The sequence below is a fragment of the Lissotriton vulgaris genome, chromosome 1_1, assembly GCF_964263255.1.
Source record: "Lissotriton vulgaris chromosome 1_1, aLisVul1.2, whole genome shotgun sequence".
NCBI lineage: Eukaryota > Metazoa > Chordata > Amphibia > Caudata > Salamandridae > Lissotriton > Lissotriton vulgaris.
In genome coordinates, this window is record NC_141685.1 from 1,895,708,633 (window position 1) to 1,895,728,391 (window position 19,759).

General features: G+C 41.1%; 1 protein-coding gene across 2 annotated transcripts in view; it reads right to left on the reverse strand.

Moving 5' to 3' along the window:
- Positions 1–19,759, reverse strand: part of ZCRB1 (zinc finger CCHC-type and RNA binding motif containing 1) — a 182,953-nt gene that overhangs the window by 84,293 nt on the left and 78,901 nt on the right. For both annotated transcript variants that reach the window (XM_086919498.1, XM_086919499.1), the window contains exons 3-4: positions 5,042–5,132; positions 4,016–4,044 (exon numbers count right to left, since the gene is read on the reverse strand). In XM_086919498.1, the coding sequence (XP_086775624.1) occupies positions 4,016–4,044; positions 5,042–5,125 (113 nt within the window). In that variant the 5' untranslated portion in view covers positions 5,126–5,132. The remainder of the gene's footprint in view (positions 1–4,015; positions 4,045–5,041; positions 5,133–19,759) is intronic.

Below are 19,759 nucleotides of genomic sequence, written 5' to 3' on the forward strand. Positions count from 1 at the left end.
GAGCACACCGCCGTCATCCCTCTCGACGTCGTCGTCGATGCAATCGACGTCGACGGAGACCGGGACCGTTTGCTGGACTTCCTGCCCCAGGGGAGCCCACCAGAGGCCTCAGCAGAGGCAGAGGGAACCTTCCCAGCCTGCCCAGACCCACCTGCAGACGCCTCTCCTCAAGGCCAGAAAGCCTGATCTTCAGTCTGTCCCTCAGAGTCCGAGCAGTAAACTGCTGGCAGATGACACAATCCTCAGGGACATGATCTTCAGGGAGGCAGACGATGCAGATATCATGGGGATCACTCTTGGCCTTCTTCCTCCCACATGCTGGGCACTTATCAAAAAGGCCAGGCATTTTAGAGCCCTAAAACGCCTAAAACAGCACAAAACAGAGAAAGAGAACACCAAGAAAGTAAACTGAAACACTTTTAGAACTCAAAAGTGCCAAAATATCCAATAAACCCTTGAAACAAGGGAGAGCTCAATGCCAGGGTCCTGTAAGCAGGAGCCGGAAAAAAGAACTGAAAGTAGAGGGACCTGCTATGCATTCTGGGATACTGGGAGAAGTTCTGGAAAGTTCTCTTAAAGGCACAGTATCCTGTTTAAGCCACATAATGGCAGCCTATGGGGCTTGTCTGTCCCTACCTTCCTCTCTATCATTCCAGAGTCTTTGACTGGGGGAGGCAAGTTTCTCTATGGTAGAAACTGGCAGGCTGTGTTGTGTGTGGTGTTTTTTGGTGGAATTTCTAGTTGAAGTACTGGACAGTGTAGCCTGTGGATATAGGCTGCATTATTTGTCTTTAAATTCTCTCTTAAGTGTCTTTGCAGTTTCTGCATTATTTTGACAACTTAAGAGATTATTTTTGATTGCCGGGGTCCACGCACATGGGCGGGACTATTCACTAGATTATGACTATACACAGAGATCCCCTACTACAGAACTGGCCAAATCGCTACGACAGTTCAGTAGGAGGAAAAATGTTAAAGTGGATACATCCAACTTTGTTAGAGTCTACCGGGAATATCGACTGTTTTTAGACAAATGTAGCCAGGTGAAGAACGGTCTTAAGGACTAGCATGGTCAAAGGAGTCACCCGCCTGCTAGTCAACTTCAAATACAGAGCAATTGTCGGCATCAGGGACAAGCTCTGTAACGTATAGTGGCCAGCACAACTACGAATAGAAATGCAAATTTCCCCATTTACCCCACTTTGCATGTACTCAAGTCAGGCTCTTTATTTTAGACATTTGAGCCCTACCTGCTTTGAATATGCCCCTGACGTAGATTGATGGAATCTTGCTATAACAAATAGGCAAGAACAATGCATCCAGTTAGCCAAAAGAGCTAAATATGTACATTTAGCTGTGCTGTGATTTTGCATCAGGTTCCCAAGTAAAAAACAAGTACACAGAATAACTGCTACTTTACGTTGAAACCTTGCATTAAGAATAATTATCCTCAAGTTTGCCCAATCCATCAAAAATGACTAAAAACAAAGTACAAAGAGAAACATGCTGTCAGTCCTATAATCTCATCAACCTTTGTCCTAAAAAAAACTGCTGAACTACTCAATAAAATCTTTGAGAGGCTTGGGTTTACTGAATGAACTCATTAATACGAAATGTAGCGAGTCTATGAGCCGACAATAGGATTTTCCCCATGGCCATTAATTACCCTAGGCTACGATGTGATATTCTTTGGGACGCATCGCTTCCGAAGGAATTAGTACAACTGAGAGCCAGCTTGCCTTTACATTGTATATAGGTTGCAAGGCCCCACCATCGTTGTATATAGGTTGAAAGGCCCCACCATTTGAATGCCCGGTACTGCCAATCAGATGCATCTTCCTCAATGAACTGGGCTTAGCCGTAACACAGCACGCAGAGCGCGGTTGACAATTCGAAATGGACACATCATCTTAAAACCTAGCCAGAACAAAAAGTTGAGTACAGAAAAACAAGCATTGGCGAAGCCGAAAGATACTTCCTGTGCAAGATCTATTGGCTTTGTCAATGTTATTTCAGCCATGTTGTACAGCAGCGTGGATGCTGTGCAGCCTGGCTGAAAGGGGACCAAAAAAAGCACCATCATGCAGTGAGTGTTGATCGCGTTACAGTGCTTTTTTGGTTTTACTTTCAGCCACGCTGCACTGCAATCGCGCTACTGTACGACATGGCTTTAAATAAATAAATAAATAAATAAAACACAAACACTGAAAGGACACTCACCAAGAAACCACAGTGCACGGACAGCGGAGTACGGGCGGGGGGAGGGCGGTGCGACTCCGATACAAAGAGGAGACTAAGGGCTTCAAAGGCGCTGAAAGGACACTCGCCAAGAAACCACAATGCACGGACAGCGGAGTGCGGAAGGTGGGGTTGCAAAAATCCATGGAGGGCAGGCCGAGGGAGGGAGCTGTGACTCCTATAGAAAGAGGAGTCTAACGGCCGCAAGGGTGTGAAATCAAAACATAAGCGAGGAAAGAAACGACACAGCCTCTCAAAATGACAACATATCTTTTGTTACCCTTTAAAACTTTAATTGAATAGGAGGTCGCTGCTAGCGCTCTTGAGCTAGTTACGCGCTATAACAAAACAAGTGATACAAGGGTCTGCTCCACGAAGCGGGTCTTAATGTAAAGTAAGCGCGCGTCTTCGCACAGTGTACAACGGGTACAGTGAGTGCACCTCCTGCCAGCGAACGTGTGTGACCACAGCGAGTGCACCTCGGGCCATTGTGCTTGTGTGGACACCATGTGGGAAGCAGCGCCGCTGCTGAGCAGTGTGCGGCTCAATTAAAAAAAATAGTGCCCACTGCCTATACATTGAGGAGCGTGTAACGCCACCAGCAAACGATCCAGTCGGGTTGGGCGGGGCCAAAAGGAGACAGGGCGATAACAAAAAAGCCTCACTTTCAACCGGAGGCCAGTGTTTACCATAAATGATGATGCCAGCCGATAAAATTCATTGGCGGGGCTTCGAGTCCCCTTCCAAAATCATCTCGATCACAATAAGCTGCGGAGGAGCGCATGCGCGCTCCAGCACTAGGTCACACAGTGCCTAAAACATGCACAATCAAACTTTACTGTAAAGGGATTTAAATGCTCTAGAACGCGAAAGTGGAGTCCAATTGACAAAACAACAATTACATCTGCACCCATACATTTATTTCAAAGTACAGGTGCAGGCTTACTGCTTTGAGAATTCACAAACATTCTTCGAAGTACTCCTGGAACGCTGCTCTAGGCACAGGTTTCTGGAAATAATTCTAGCAATGTCAGGTTTCTATTCCCAACCCAAGTGCTCTATCTTGGACAGCTTTCTCCATAGTGGAGAAGTCTGCAGAAGTGGAATGGACTGCACTGTTCAAACTAGCATCTTTTCTTCTTTATCACCTATGCAGTGAAAACATTCTTCTTTGTGGAGAAAGCCTAATCTCTATGCTACTGCCAAATTTGGAAGTGATCCATTCCCCTTCCTGTCCTGTGAGGGGAGTTACTCCAGACCTTCGCTGGAGTAAATCTCTCACCAATTCTATGGTGGCAAGTGGACAGAAAGATGCATATTTGTAGGCGCTCCCAAACTTCCAAGACAAACCACAAATTGGAATGTACACTTCCTACTCTGTACCTGGGATTAAAGAATGGGGAATTCTTTGCACTCTTGGCAGAAAAATCTGGACTTCTAAAAACATATAAATGTCTGCCAAGGATCCTTGTGTGGATTCCTGGAAGGAGCAGAAAAGATAAATGAATTCATAAAGTTACATTTACAACCAAATTTACCTTTATGTGTCACTCCGTAATGTTAAATGCGTGTACCTCTTATTCTACAAAATGTGTATATCTTATATTAGAGTCCAAATAACGAGTATGTTCAAGCAGAAGAAAAGATCAGGAAACATCAGGACAGATAAAAGGTGTGTGCACATCAGAAAAAATTGATTAGTTGAGGAAAGATGAATGAAGGGGAATGCCTATTACAGGGAGTATTAAACAGAAAAGAGAAGGGCATGCTTACTTACTTGACAACTTTCCCATACTTGGAAAAAATCTGTAATAAATTATACATAAAACGTCTATTTAAAAATAAGAAATTGCAGTCATCAAGAATTAAAATAGCATTTACAGGACACATGTATGCTAAGAAATTTCCAGTCTGAATTTTGTAAATGGTGCACTTATATACAATATATGTGATGTGATCCCAGTGTTCAGAATACAATTAAAGGTCATTTTGTTTACAAGAGACATAGATGCCAGGCATCCACTTGGTAAGATTTGGGTCAAGACTGATTTGCATATGGTTCGGTTCAATCTGAGGAGTCATGGTGGGCAAAAGAACAATGGGTTGAAATTCAGCCAGCGCTGTCGCAAGTGGTTAGGAGTGTTGCAAGAACCTTCCATCACCTTATGTGTGTTTGATGTACCGCCTTAAGTGGTCCAAGGCATGGCCAGACATGAGTTCCTTGCTCACTGTGCCACTGGAACCAAGCAAGCTACAACAAATTAGGAGCTCCAATCAAAGTAAAACTGGTCTTGGGTTGCTAGTGTTCTGGTTCAGAAAGGATCTGATTTTGCGGTTTGGGCTGGACAGTTCCTATGGGAGCAGGGTCAAGACTGATTTGCATATGGCAATCTAATCTAATCTAATCCGAGGTGGCAAAAAAACGATGGATTGAAATGCTGCCTCGAGCGATTGCCAGTGGTTAGACCTATTGCAAGCATCCTTCCATCACCTTTTGTGTGTTTGACAGCAGAATAACAAGCGGCATAAACAGGCAACTTGAACTGCATCAGAGAAGTGAAAAGCAAAAAGTTTCACCTAAGGATTTGCTCACAATATTACATGGGGACCTATGATCAACAAAGTGTAGTTATAGAACACCATCATCCCTCTCCTCCCCACTGCCATCTATCTCAAACAAACTACAGATATTTGGGTATTGTACAGGGGTAATGCCAGAATGTGCTTGGGCCTGGTCAGAAGGAATAAAAACTGTCAAGTGGGATATTGTCTCAAACGTTCATCTATAAATATCTGTACTTACCCGGTGTAAATCATTGTTGGTCAGAGAGAAGGGCAGGTTGGATACATAGGCCGTACTCTTACTAGGTGCTAGGCCCCCACTCATTTTGCAGCTGTGAAATTAATTTTCAATCATATGTTAAAGATTGCCTTGGAATATCAAACACAATAGTGCTCGCAATCGCCTCCATAAATGAAAGTGCCAAATCTTAGTAAGCCAATTTATTCAGAATAGCATTTCAAGAGTGGGAGTTAATACTGAGTTCAAGGATAGAGACCATTTCATTAATATGCTATTTTAGACTTAATCAGAAGAGGACACTGCCTAAACATACCTAAGCATCTGAACAACAGATATAAATATTGGATATTTCTCACTTTGAAGAAGCCCCCAAAATTTAAGGAAAAACGTTAAGCGTGCTGATCTGAATGAGGCATACAATTTACACATTACTATTCAGATAATGAGTCCTTTTCGTTCATCATGCCTCCTGGCTTCCTACATCCAGAGAAATATATCCACACAGAAATGAGCAAGAGAGGTGATACTGTAGGAGCAAACATGGATTCTAGCACACATACATTTGAGAATAGACTTAAGAGGTCATACATTTTAGAAATGTCACCCTTTAATGGCAAGCAAAATGGTACTGTATGAAAATACTTTAAATAATCTGAATCGCTAATAATTACTTTGAACTCTTTCCATGCCATTATTGGTTAGCTTGCCTTAGCCATTAGAGAAGGTGACCAACGATATGCAAATCCGCCTCGGGCTGCTCCAATAGGAACAGTCCAGTTTGAACTCCTAGGCCACCTTAACTCCAAACAGGAACACAAGCGTACCATGACTGGTGTTTATTATTTATTTGAAGTTTTTTTATATCGCTAGCTAGACCTGAGGGTATCAGAGCGCTTTACAAGACATTGCATTGACGGAAGGATTCAAAGAAGACATAGTTTAACAAGAAGGGATAAAAACAGTAACATAAAATACGTATCTCATGAAACCTAATGTCCTCCTTGCAGTTTTTGGAACCAGAGACCACCTCTATATTTACAAACTTTGTACTGCAAATTGTATGGTTTCTTTTGAGCAGATCAACGGGGTGAAGCTTTAGTCCCACGGCAGTTAAGAAAGGGAATACTTGCAAGAATTATGGTGAACCACAAAGAACTGATGGATGGAACTAAATTAATCGGAGTGACTGGAACCTATTCACTATCATCATTTTAGCTGGTCTGTGACATAACTAAAGGAGACTTGTCATTTGCAAATCAACATTAGTCCCGCGCTATACAAACCGGCAAGCCCAAACTGCTGGGTAAACCCAAAGAGTTAATACTATATTGCGTTAAAATTTTATCTAGTTGACCAGATAAAAGTGCCTATTGATGAGGGCCTATGTATACTGGACTACTCATTAAGACGTTTTGATGTGCACATTGCTCATAAACCTAGATTTAAAACAACTTTTTAAAGACCGCTTGTGATAAAAAACAGTCAATAAATTAGCATGCTGGTCATTTAAGATCATACTACACATTTACTGGTATGTGAACGACAATTTGGACATAGATTTTCTTTGTGTCCCTTAGTAATCAGGGTGAGTGTATTACCATTAAGCTATATAAAAAATAATGTTTTATGTTTGTCTAACCTCTTCACACAATACCCGACATCAAGGTTACAAGAAGATACTTCTGCTAAAATTGTGGAAGATCTTAGTTAGGAATAATTTACTGTTCTGCAATACTCTGCTAAAGAAATAAAATATGCACTTTCGGTTCTACCTTTGTAAACAAAATATTGCAAATTCCAAACATCCATATCCGACGACTCTTATTGGGCAAACCTAAAGGGATTGCTTTTTTAGTCCTCGACTTCTCCAAGGTATCAAACTCTGAATAAGTCGTACTTTCAAATGTTATGCACAGTACATGTCAAGAGCAGTTATTCTTGGTGCTTAGAGATTGGTTACTATGTCCAGAAACAAACCCAGACACCAGGATGAAGCCGGGAGTATGGAACTGATCTAGGAAATAATTTCCATCAGGAAGAAAAGACCGGAGACCAGAAAAAACGTCCAACTCTCCAGGCTAAGCACCACGGTGAAGAGAAAGGAGAAAACTATGCAGGAACATGAATCCAGTGAGCCAATAATCAAACAAGCATAACTGAGAAACAACCAGGTTCAATTGGATTTTCCCTATTATAGTGCCACACAGGATGTGAAGTAATTCAAGAAGTGTTTTGTCCATCTTGCACTGGGAAATGGATATGGAAAAAATACCCACACACCCCCCTCCCTCCCCCCACCCACAGACACACCCTCCCCCCCACCCCCCCACACACACACTTCCCTACACACACACACACACACACACACACACCCACACACACCCCCTTCCCTCCCCCGTGATAAGCCTTTTTTTGTGGCTATTTGGGGTAGTTCGCACTTGGACCCCTGTAACCTTTTGTCCACATAAGGTATCCACACCAAATTGGCATCCTTTTCTTCCAAAATCTTTAGGAGTCTAAAGATACCCAAGGTTTGTGGATTTCCCTGGAGGGGACGGAGCCATTGGCTAAATACAGTTATTTTTTGTTTTAAGGAAAAATGGGAAGAAAGCTTTCAGGATCAGGCAGATATGTCTAAGAAGACCAACAATTTCTACACATTTTTGGTATTTTACTGGGACATAGCCCATATTTACTATTTAATGTGCTTTCAACCTCCTTCCAGTTAGTAGTAGAAATGGGTGTGAAAGCAATAATGGATCCCGGAGAACTATACATTTCTGAAAAGTAGACAAAATTCTAAATTCAGAAAGGGATCACTTGTGCAGATCCTTGAAGGTTTTCTATAGAAAATAACAATTGATTAAAAAAAATAATAAAACTGGAGTTGGAAAAAACAGCCATTTGTGCCTACTTTTTCACCTGTAACTTCTTCTAAGTATGGCAGATTTTTTTAAAGCAATATACCGTTACGTCCGCTGGACCAATATGGTTGCGGGATATACAGGACTTGTAGCTTCACCAAGAACCCGAGGTACCCAGAGCCAATAACAGGTGCGTATTGCAATGGTTTTTCAGTGTGTACCGGGTATATAGCAATTCATTTGGTAAAATATGAAGAGTGAAAAAGAGGTACCAAGGACACCTATATAGTTCTGAAATGGGAACGAAATATAGAGTTTAGAAGCAGTGGTTATTTGCACATCTTCGAAATTGTGGGTATGCATACAAGCATGTGTATTAGAGGACATTTTACAAAATTACTTCTTTTTTACACATTGTCTTACATTTGGAAGGCAGAAATGCAAATAAAGTCAATTATTATTAACACTTGTTCTACTATTCTGGGTTCCCCTAAGTCTCCCGATACAAGTGGTACCTCACTTGTGTGGGTAGGCCTAGTGCCTGTGACAGGAAATGGCCCAACACACAACGTGGACACATCACATTTTTCCAAAGAAAACTGACCCTTTTTATGCAATGTGCAGATCAGTGGATTTTGGACCATAGCTTTGCCGGCACCTAAGTAAACCTAGCAAATCTATTACTTTTGAAAACTAGACATCTATGGGAATCAAGCATAGGGTGACTTGTGTGGCTCTCATCATGTTCTGCTACCCAGAATACCCTGCAAACCTCAAACTTTGTAAAAAAAATAAAAACAAACAAAAAAATCCTCACATATCTGTGATGGAAATGTCTGGAATCTGCGTGGAGCCACAAACGTCTACACACCCAGCATTTACCAAAGTCTACCAATAAAAATGGTATCTTACTTGTGTGTGTAGGTCTAGTGCACGTGACAGGAAACGGCCTGAAGCGTACTGTGGCGACATCAAATTTATCGATTTCAAAAAGACCTTGTTTTGAGAGGGAGTCACCTGGGTTTTTGATCCCGGGCTCGGTAGCCATCTAGGGAAACCTACCAAAACCAGAAATTTCTGCAAACTAGATACCTGGGTGAGTCCAGGGAGGTATGACTTGTGTGGATACACCAACGTTTTCCTATTCCCTTGCAAACCTCAAATTTAGCTGGAAAAATAAATCAAATTTTTTCTCACATTTGTGTGTGGAAAAGTTGTAGGATCGCCAGGCTGACACCCCATACACTACAGTGAAGCTATGCCCCTGACCACATCCACCCCCGCTCCCCCTAGGGATGGGGGTACGGGGATAGGCGTTAGAACAACAAGCACAGGCTTTTTTCTTTAACTTTTGGATTCCTAAGGTGGCTGCCACCACTTCCTGGTTGAGGTGTTGGCAGCCAAACAGACCCATCCAGGCTCGACGTCCCTAGATATTCAATGTTTTTAGCATTAATTGCTAAAAAAAATATTGAATGGATTTATGCCAAAGTACATAAAGAACTCTTTCTGGACCTAGATCTAGCTTTCTTCCAAATTTGGTGTAAATCCTTTCAGCAGTTTAGGCTGTAGGTATGTCTAAAGTTCTTATGGAAAATGAATGGGGAAAACATGTTTTGGCAAACGTCCTTTTTCTCGGCCCCCACTCGATGCACCACCCCAAAACTTTCCGTTCTGAAACTAGTCAAAAAATAGCACTTTAAAAAAAAGATTTGTGGAGATTTGTCTGACGGCACCAACGTTATTAGGAACACAAAAAAATGCATTTCCTATCGAAACACGATCCGAACTATACCTAGTGGAGATATATATGTACTAAAGATATACTTTTAAATCTGGAGAACAATCAGGATAGGATGCTATTTTCTTAGTACACGACCCAGGACTCTTTTTTTAAAACTTGCTTAAGGTGCTAAGAATTCTCTGTGTGAGGTGTTACTGTGAAGCCAGCAACAACAACAAAAGAAGAAGTGTTCTCAGAATTCCTTGTTCCGCTACCGAGAAGCAGAGGAGGAAAGATGGCTGAGTCCAAGGATGCAGAGGCAGGCCTGCTACCCAGATGAGGGGCACAGGACATCCTCTAGCAGGGTTCCCAAAAGACCCTGCGTGCGCTTGTTTTTCAAACCCCAATCCCCCCTCTGGGGGGGGGGGGGGTGGCATGTGTCTAGGGGCATAGCTTCAGGATGGGGGGGGGGGGATGTATGGGGTGGAACACCCCCAAATAATTGATCTGTTAGTTACGATGCAGCATAGTCAGTTCTGCTGCCGGTAGTCATGTGTTTATTTCTTCAAGATTACTGGTCTCAGGAAAAGGAATTGCTGAGAGCACAGGTAGGGCCCTGATCTGAATACAATTGGCAACAGACATCCTCTAACAGGGTCCCCCACAGACCCAGCATGCCCGAAGACCCTGCCCCTGTGGTGGGGAAACACTACGGATGAAATCCTTACTGTACAATCTCATAAAACAATTATAGTCAGTTCAGTACAAGGTATCAAAGTCTGTCCTGGCGATTTTTAGTCTGCAATAACAACGATGCCAAAGAGTAGCCTGAACACATAAGCTGTTGTTCACTTGTTATCCATGCAGGCATGACAGTCTTCGAAAAAGCAGTCTTTAAAGTGTAATGCTCAATAAAGAAGTTTGTCAAATGAGTTTGTCAACATATTAACAAGGACATTTAATGCAAACAAAGGAAGACCTTGGAACGAAGAGTAGTGACGGAATTTGCCGTGCAAACATAATTTCTGGACAAAATGTGCAAGCGGGAATCACACAAAAATCTTTTTGAAGCTTTATTTATTGTTATATCATTAAGTTTTAGAACAATGTCTTGCATGATGCCTTATGGCTCCGAAAACTTTGATAACCTCCTCCAAACTACGTCTCATCCAACTCTACTACCTACACACGGCATACCTAACCCTGTGCGCCTCTACAGGGCAGGACTGCTCCCCTCCCCAGATTCCACAAGATGCGGCCAAGCCCCGTCTGAATTCTATCATATGGTCTTGTTATGCCCCAATCTTGCCCCCTTCTGGTCGGGGGTGGAGTCTGAACTTACACAAACTCTGGGGTGGCAGGTCCCTCATGATCTTCTACGCCTCCTTTTGGGAATCTTTGATTGGCTATGTGGTTCTAGAGCCGACAAACTCTTCTTGGGCACAGGAGTGGCTAAGCGAGATATTGCTGCGGTCTGGGCTCAGCCCAAACCTCCTACCTTACGAAAGTGGTGCTGGGGGGGGGGGGGGGGAGGATTGGTGTGCGGCCCAGGAGGAACCCCTCTTTGAGGCTCGGGGTTGTTCTCAGACATTTCAGAAGGTATGGGGAAAATGGCTGAACCTACTGTCTTGAGAAGTGTGTTTGTTTTTCCTCCCACCTCGCTACACTGTTTTCCGGTGGGGTGGCTCTCTCAAAGGCGCTAAATTATGGCTGAGATTTGTACTGTCGGTCAACAGTGGAATTTGTTCTAACATGCAATCATGAGCTGTCCTTTGTTTGCTTTTTTTCAAATGCAAATACATTTGATTGTCCAAAAAATAATTAAAACAATGTATCAAAAGGAAAACACAATGATGTTGGCAGCAGTGTTATAGATAGCATGTTAACGGCAGGCAAACCAATAGAGTAAGTAGGAAGAAGTGCAACATTAACAGTGGATACTTCTCATTCACACCGGCAACCAACCAGGAATAAAAGATTTCCAGAAACCGAAGCATGGATCACATTTAACTAATAAATGTTAACCACATGGACCCTTGTTTCCAATGAACAATGCTGCAAAAGAGCTTGACCAGCCTCCACCACCTAGTTCCACCCAATATGAACCAAGTAGGTTTTAAAACTCCCTAAATGTCCCTGGGACGGGATGAAATAGGATGAAGCATATATTTCTACATTCTTTCATTTCAAATTGCGATATACTGGATCCAGTCTTCTACCCTGGGAGTTGATCCCTGTACCATGACACAGCTACTCGCATTTTGGCTAGAAGCAATAGAAGAGAAGCCACTAGCCTAACTTGTCAGGTTATTTTGAAAACAGCCCAGAAGGGCCAAAATCAGAGCAACCAGGAGCTAAAACTCCAGTATCCAAGCTATGATGCACAAATCACAGCTCTAATTAACATCCACATCTAGACAAGCCGTAGCCTGGTTCATACAATCTGTGGTTGGAGATATATATATTCACTGAAAAAACCATAGGTTTCACACCAGTTATAGTTACCTGGAAATTTTACTGACATAAAACCATTGAAATTCCCACGTTATAGTTAGTTGGACTCACTATAACTTGCGCACCTGCAATGCACTGCTGATGATGTCACATATTCCATCACTCATGACATGGTCAGTGACATCACTCATGACATCACTGATGACACACACCATCCAGTGAATGTGTCTTTCTGAAAAATAAATTTGTTTTATATATGTATTTGTAAAGGTCGATAGAAGAATAAATGGTTAAATAAGTGTGTAAATGGATGTTTTAAAAAAAAAAAATGATTTGTTAACTGCCTTATTAAGTGTATCTTAGTGAATACATATATTAGCGAGTAACTTTTAAATATTGAAATATATGTATCAGTGTTTCACTTTGTGTATAAGTGGCTGCATGGGTTGGTGACTGACTCACTGTTTGTATGGGTTTTGAAGACAGCATATGTGCAGGACTGTATGGGTGGATGAGTGTGTATATGTGTGTGTTAGTGAGTGAATGACTGTCTCACGAGTGTCTTTATCAGTAACTACATATGTTTTAATTTATTATATGTGAGTATTGATGTATATAAGTGAGTATATGTCAGAGCGAGAGATTGTAAGAGTTCCTGTTTAAATAAGTATGTGTTTCTATAAGTGATTGTTTAAGAGAGTAAGTATGTGTAAATTTCCATAGAAGTAAAGTGGTAGTGTGTGTATAGTTCTATATGCAAATAAATGGATGTTCAATAGTTTATTTGCATGTGTGAGTATGTGTGTGAGTAACTTTTGGATGACTGTCGGTGTGTAACAGGATGTATAGGTGTATCACTACATATGATGAGTGAGTATATGTATGAGTGACTATATAGAACGGTTGGTGAATGAGTGGATGTGTATATAGATGGTGGAATTACTGAATTGTTTGTTGTAACTGGTATGGGTATCTCCATTGATGTCTACCTGTATATTAGAAAACTAAAAATCAAAAAATTCTTTAACATTAAGGAGGGGCTTAACGAACAAGAAAAAGAGCGTTCTCGTTCCAAAGACACTGAAAATGTATCTTTAGCTCTACCGTCGAGATACGCTAAATCTTTGTTGACTTTACATCATTTGGCCTCTGACAATGCAACATCTCCCAATATAAATTCCACTCAGGAAGAACTAAGAGCAGCATCTATTCCACAAGTAGGGGCCAACATCAGCCCTTTCAAACCTAAGTTAAAATTCAATCCCACCATGCCTAGGGATTCGATTGATGTGTTCCAGGACGTGGTGGTTGAGGACCTCAAAAAATTGCAGCACAAGATAAAGCACAAAAAACGCTACAAAAGTAAACATGAAAATGAGTATTTCTCACTCATTAAAAAACTGGGTAACAACCACAATATTATTGTAACTACTGCGGACAAAGGGGGAAATGTAGTTATCTGGCCCCAGGAAGCCTACATTGATGAAGCAAAAAGGCAACTGAACGATTCAACATGTTACTCTATTTCTAACATCAAACATTTTAATGATGCTAAGGATGTGTTGAAAAAGTTGCTATTTCAATGTAAAAGAGACGGTATGATTTCCGCTCAGGAGTTTGACTTTTCCATATAGAGTTTCCAATCTTGCCCAAATTATATCTACTCCCAAAAATTCATAAGCAAGTTAAACCAGTCCCTGGCCGGCCTATCATCTCGGCCATTGGGGGGGTGGCAGAACATGTCACAATATATTGACTATTTCTTGCAGGACTTGGTCAAAGATTTGCCTACTTATTTTAAGGACACCAGTGATTTCATTGCTAAAATTAATAACATTCCATGGAGCAGTGATATGTTAATGATTACTTTGGATATCGAGTCGCTCTATACGAGCATAGAGCCCCATCAATTGTTATTGCCATAACAAAGTATTAATTGAGTTAACTACTTGGTGTCTGAAAAATAACTTCTTTTTATTTGGGAATGATATTTTTGTTAAGAGGCGTGGAGTTGCTATGGGGGCCTGTTTTTCCCCCAGCTATGCGTGTTTACACGTAGGCTGGTGGGAGGAACAGGTCCTCAGGCGGCAACATGCGATTACTTTTGATGAACATGCTTTATTGTGGATTCGTTATATAGACAATGTTTTTGTTTTGTGGCGTGGAGATCTTGCTAGTGCTGATGACTTTGTGACTAGCCTCAATACCAACCTTGAAAATCTAAGATTTACTAAATCTATCAGTGACTGTGAGGCTGAGTTTTTGGATGTAAAAATCTTTGTACATAATGGACACCTAGCAACTAAACTGCATAGAAAGAGCACTGCTGGCAACAGCATTCTTCATGCCAGCAGTGCCCACCCTAGACATGTAGTGGACAACATCCCGCTAGGCGAGTTACTCAGGATCAAAAGAATATGCAGCACAGAATTTGATCTTGAAATCTGCACTAAGGAAGCTTTGGAGAGATTCAGACAAAGGGGCTACCGTGAATCTACTCTTAAAGTGGCATTGCAGAAAGCAAATAATAGAACTCGTGAATCTTTGCTAGACCGGACACGTAACACCAGGTCTGGGAGTGGCCCTGATGACAATACTGAAGCACCTAGACTCATAACTGCCTATAGCAGGCAAGCAAGACTAATAAAATCCATTATGACACAGAGGTGGCCGGTCTTGTTAACAGATCAGGTGTTAAAACCTAGACTGCCTGATGGTCCCACTGTGACCTTTCGGAAGGGCCCTTCCCTAAGATCACATATCTGTCATGATTTTCCTGAACTTAGGAAGAAACAAGAGTGGATGAAATCGTTTTGGTTTCAAACGCTGCACTTCCTGCAGGGCGTGCAAATTTGGCAAATCTACTACTCAGTATTATACACCGTTTAGTCCTGACCCAATTAACATCAGGGGACAGTTTACTTGCAAAACTGAGTTTGCCATATATGTCCTGACATGCACATGTGGACTTAGATATGTCGGCAGTACACGACAACCTGTGCATGTCAGGATCCTCCAGCGTCTCCGTGCCATCGTAAACAATGATCCATCATATCCGGTGGCTAGGCATTTTAAGAGCAATCATAAAAATGATTTACAATGCCTATCATACTTTGTCATCGCCTCTGTAGATAAACCTGTGAGGGGTGGGGACAGGGACAGGATGCTTAGGAGACTTGAGTCCCAGTTCATTTTGGAATTAGATAGTAGATTTCCAAATAGGCTCAATAACACAGAAGATTTGCACGTTTTCCTGTAAACCTTTGTTGCTTACTATTCTGATTACTGTAAAGAACATCTGCCAGTAATATCCTTGGTTTTGGTATATTCTTTGTATACAGAATTTCATATATACACTTTTTCACTTTCTCATTTTTCCTCATCACACATTGCTTCATGGTTGTTACCATATAAGCCTTTTCCCACTTTTTATTTTTGGGGTACACTTTTTTACTTTATTTGGACATAGCCACACGGGACTATCTGTCAATTTTTGTTTTCCTTACCTAAAACCACGTTAGAATTAATCTATAGTGGTTTTTCTACTACTGATCCATTCTTTTGTTTAATAACATTGTTGGCCTCTTTGCATTCCAAGCACTTAGTTTTCGGTTGCCTTGTTACATAATAAGACATATAGAACCCGTTCATATTGGATTTTATCTAATTGTTTACATTTCTGCATTTTTTGCACAAAATTGCACTTTGACACTTTATAATGTTTACATAAACAACAAATTTCACTTTGCATTTGCACTTTATTAGGATATTTACTGAAAATTTGCACATGATTGCGTAATTTGCACAATGTATGGGTTTTACCTAAAAAGACTGCTTGTTTTTTTTTAATGGATGTTAACATGGCTCTTTTTGCTTGATTCTGCTTGCATTATAAGCAATCATATTATATGCGTCAGATTATATTGGGTTTGTCGCATTTATTGGCCATTAGATGCATTGTTATGAATAATGGACTTTAGTAATTCTCTCTTTTTTTATATTGTGGATTTTAACCATTTAATATGTAGTAGAGAACAACTGTTAATACTAATGTTTGGAAAACAGACTTTGCAGTGCTCAAAATGGATTATGTCCTTCCTTTCCATGATCACATGGTGTAGTGTTTGAAAAAAAGAAAAAAATGCTAATTGAAACAAAAAAAAAAACTGTGAAGCACTGGGAATTTAAATGTGAATGCCGCACTAACTGACTGTCTGTGAGCAAGGGCGGATGCCCGAAACGCGTCAGATTTTGTTGGACTAAGCTTTAAATAAACTCTGTGCCTTATTAAGTGTATCTTAGTGAATACATATATTAGCGAGTAACTTTTTAAATATTGAAATATATGTATCAGTGTTTCACTTTGTGTATAAGTGGCTGCATGGGTTGGTGACTGACTCACTGTTTGTATGGGTTTTGAAGACAGCATATGTGCAGGACTGTATGGGTGGATGAGTGTGTATATGTGTGTGTTAGTGAGTGAATGACTGTCTCACGAGTGTCTTTATCAGTAACTACATATGTTTTAATTTATTATATGTGAGTATTGATGTATATAAGTGAGTATATGTCAGAGCGAGAGATTGTAAGAGTTCCTGTTTAAATAAGTATGTGTTTCTATAAGTGATTGTTTAAGAGAGTAAGTATGTGTAAATTTCCATAGAAGTAAAGTGGTAGTGTGTGTATAGTTCTATATGCAAATAAATGGATGTTCAATAGTTTATTTGCATGTGTGAGTATGTGTGTGAGTAACTTTTGGATGACTGTCGGTGTGTAACAGGATGTATAGGTGTATCACTACATATGATGAGTGAGTATATGTATGAGTGACTATATAGAACTGTTGGTGAATGAGTGGATGTGTATATAGATGGTGGAATTACTGAATTGTTTGTTGTAACTGGTATGGGTATCTCGATTTTTTTGAAAATGTTAATTTCTATTTTTGAATATGTGTTTTAAGGGTTACATTACACTGAAAGGAGGTCTGTCACTCTGTCACAAGGATGGTGTCATGAGTGATGTCATGAGTGATGTCACTGACCATGTCATGAGTGATGTAATATGTGACATCATCAGCAGTGCATTGCAGGCGCGCAAGTTATAGTGAGTCCAACTAACTATAACGTGGGAATTTCAATGGTTTTATGTCAGTAAAATTTCCAGGTAACTATAACTGGTGTGAAACCTATGTTTTTTTCAGTGAATTTAATAGGTTTTTTTAAATGCTAATCCCTAACTATAACTGGTGTGAAACCTATGTTTTTTTCAGTGAATTTCATAGGTTTTTTAAATGCTAATTCCTTTCTATATCGAGTTTGTAACCTACGATTTTTTTTTAATTTGCTGATTTGTGTGAGTATTAATTAGTATTATTTTTTTTATAATAATATTTTTTAAATTTATTTTTTTAAATCATTTTTTTGGGGCGCTCTGGGTCCGCGCACCGGTAAGCTCTCCGGAAAGCGCACCCAGAGCGCTACTTGCGTTCGTGTAAAAAAATATGAATGAAAAGTAAATAATAACGCAAGACATTTAGTACCATACATATAAAAGCAGTTTTTTTGAATAAGGAAATGAAAATAATTTTGGATTTCCGTGAAACTATCAAAACGTCACTTCCGCGTACCGCGTAAGCGCCCCCGGAAGAGCCTACGTTTGCGCCGCGTATGCGCCCCGGAAGCGCTCTGGTGCGCGCAGCGTCAGCGCGTCAAGTCATGTGACCTTAAAATAACACTTTTCATTGGTTGCTAACAGTTTTTTTTACAAAGAATGAAATCTCCACCCATTTCCTTCACTTCTTCTTTCACTTTTGTGACTGAAAGACCTGCTTTTTTTCTCTTCGATCTTGCTTGGTTAATCATGGCTGCCAGACCATCCAGCAGTGAAGATGAGCCTGAATTCATCGATGAAGAGCCTCCTCAGCCAAAGGTGAAAGAGCATTTCATCTGGAATTTTTTTTCCATACCAGATGGACAGAAAAAGGTAAATGCTCCAAAAGTGGAGTGCAGGATCTGCAAAAAAGTCCTGTCACGGGGTGACCCCAAAAATAAATATTCTTTTGGGAACTTCCCAATGATACGCCATGTGGAGAGGAGGCACCCCCAGAATTTTGCCCGGGAAAGTGTCAGGGCTCTGGCACAAGAGGTTCCCAGTGATGGGGCCTCTACATCCACCGGAGGAGCAACTACTTCTGTGAGGGGGCGATCGCAGGAGCTGGTTCCAAATATTCAACCTGCATTCAACAAAGGCGTCCTGAAATGCAGATACTGCGATCAACTCCTTACCTTTGGGGAGCAAAGTGTCCTGCTCATGGTTCGAGCATTGGAGAACCATCGCTGCCGTTCCCAGCCCTAATTTTTTTCGTACCGGGCGCTTCCCATTATAGCCCCACATCAAACCTAGGGGGTCAGGGGGGGTCTGCCCCCTTATGGTCATTTCCCCCTTTTTTTTGCCACCTCTTGTGTCTCGATCCTACCGAGACACAAGATGGCGGCCGCTCCGGACTGTTTCGAATGTTTACAGACACCCGTGAGCCACTCAGCTTTCCGTGTGCAAGTCGCGTAGCACGCCCGGTGCGCTCCCCAGTGCGCGTACCGGGGCGCGCCTATAGATATATATATTTTTTTGAACCTAAATTACTCAAAATCCACTGCAGCACATATCTTGAGACATAGCAAAGGCACATCGGGCTACCAGTCCCTACAATTTTGCCAAGTTTGGTGGAAAACCATTCACCCGTTCGGTCTAAAAGTGAGTTCGACCGCCCTATGGAAATTAACATGGGGAAAACACGTTTTGGGACCCCCCCTTTTATCTTGGCCCCCGCTTGACGAATCCCCCCGAAACTTACAAGGAAGAACCGGAGCTCCGCAAGGCAAATTTGAGGAAATTTTCAGGCAGATTCGTCAACCGGCGCCAAAGTTATTCCAAATAGAATTTTGAGATTTTGCATTGAAAAAAATCCTAACTATAACTACCTACTGGCGACCGCTATATATATATATATATGTATATGTATATATATATATATATATATATATATATTCTCCACAAGACACACGTTTCTCTCTGCAACGTGAGACAGGCCACACTAACTGTGCTTGTTTTCATTCATTTATTCGAGGCAGGGTAGCATAACGCGTTTCAACTCAAACTAGTCTTAATCATATGCAGGCATTCAAATGGTGGGTTCGTCAGCTTTTAAAATACGTGAGTTTAAACATTGAAAAAGGACTTGTACTCTAAAGTTAGATTTAAAGCGGCAGTTCGTGTTCCATTTTGGCTGATTTCCTTAATTAGGAGATGAAAAGTACAATTTTTCTGATGTTCAGGTAAGGTCAAGTGCCTCGAAAATAAAGTCTTTTCATAATCCCGGTTATTCATCTCTGCAAAATTCGTTCTTTATTATTTATGTAGTCACCCGTCCTACAATGTCCACAATGCACTGTTCCTGCCGTTTTTCACCCACTCGGTAATTCAATGCAGATATTGGCAGAGCTCAAACTTGTTTTTCGTGTGCACCCTGTGTATATACAGCGCCTTTAAAGGAATAGTTCCATATCATGGTCATATCACAAGGGCACATTATTAGACCAGTCTATTCCGCTACCACCAATTTTGATCCAGTTTTTTACTTGCCAAAAATTGCTTCAGCACGAAGTGCGCTGGGAACTC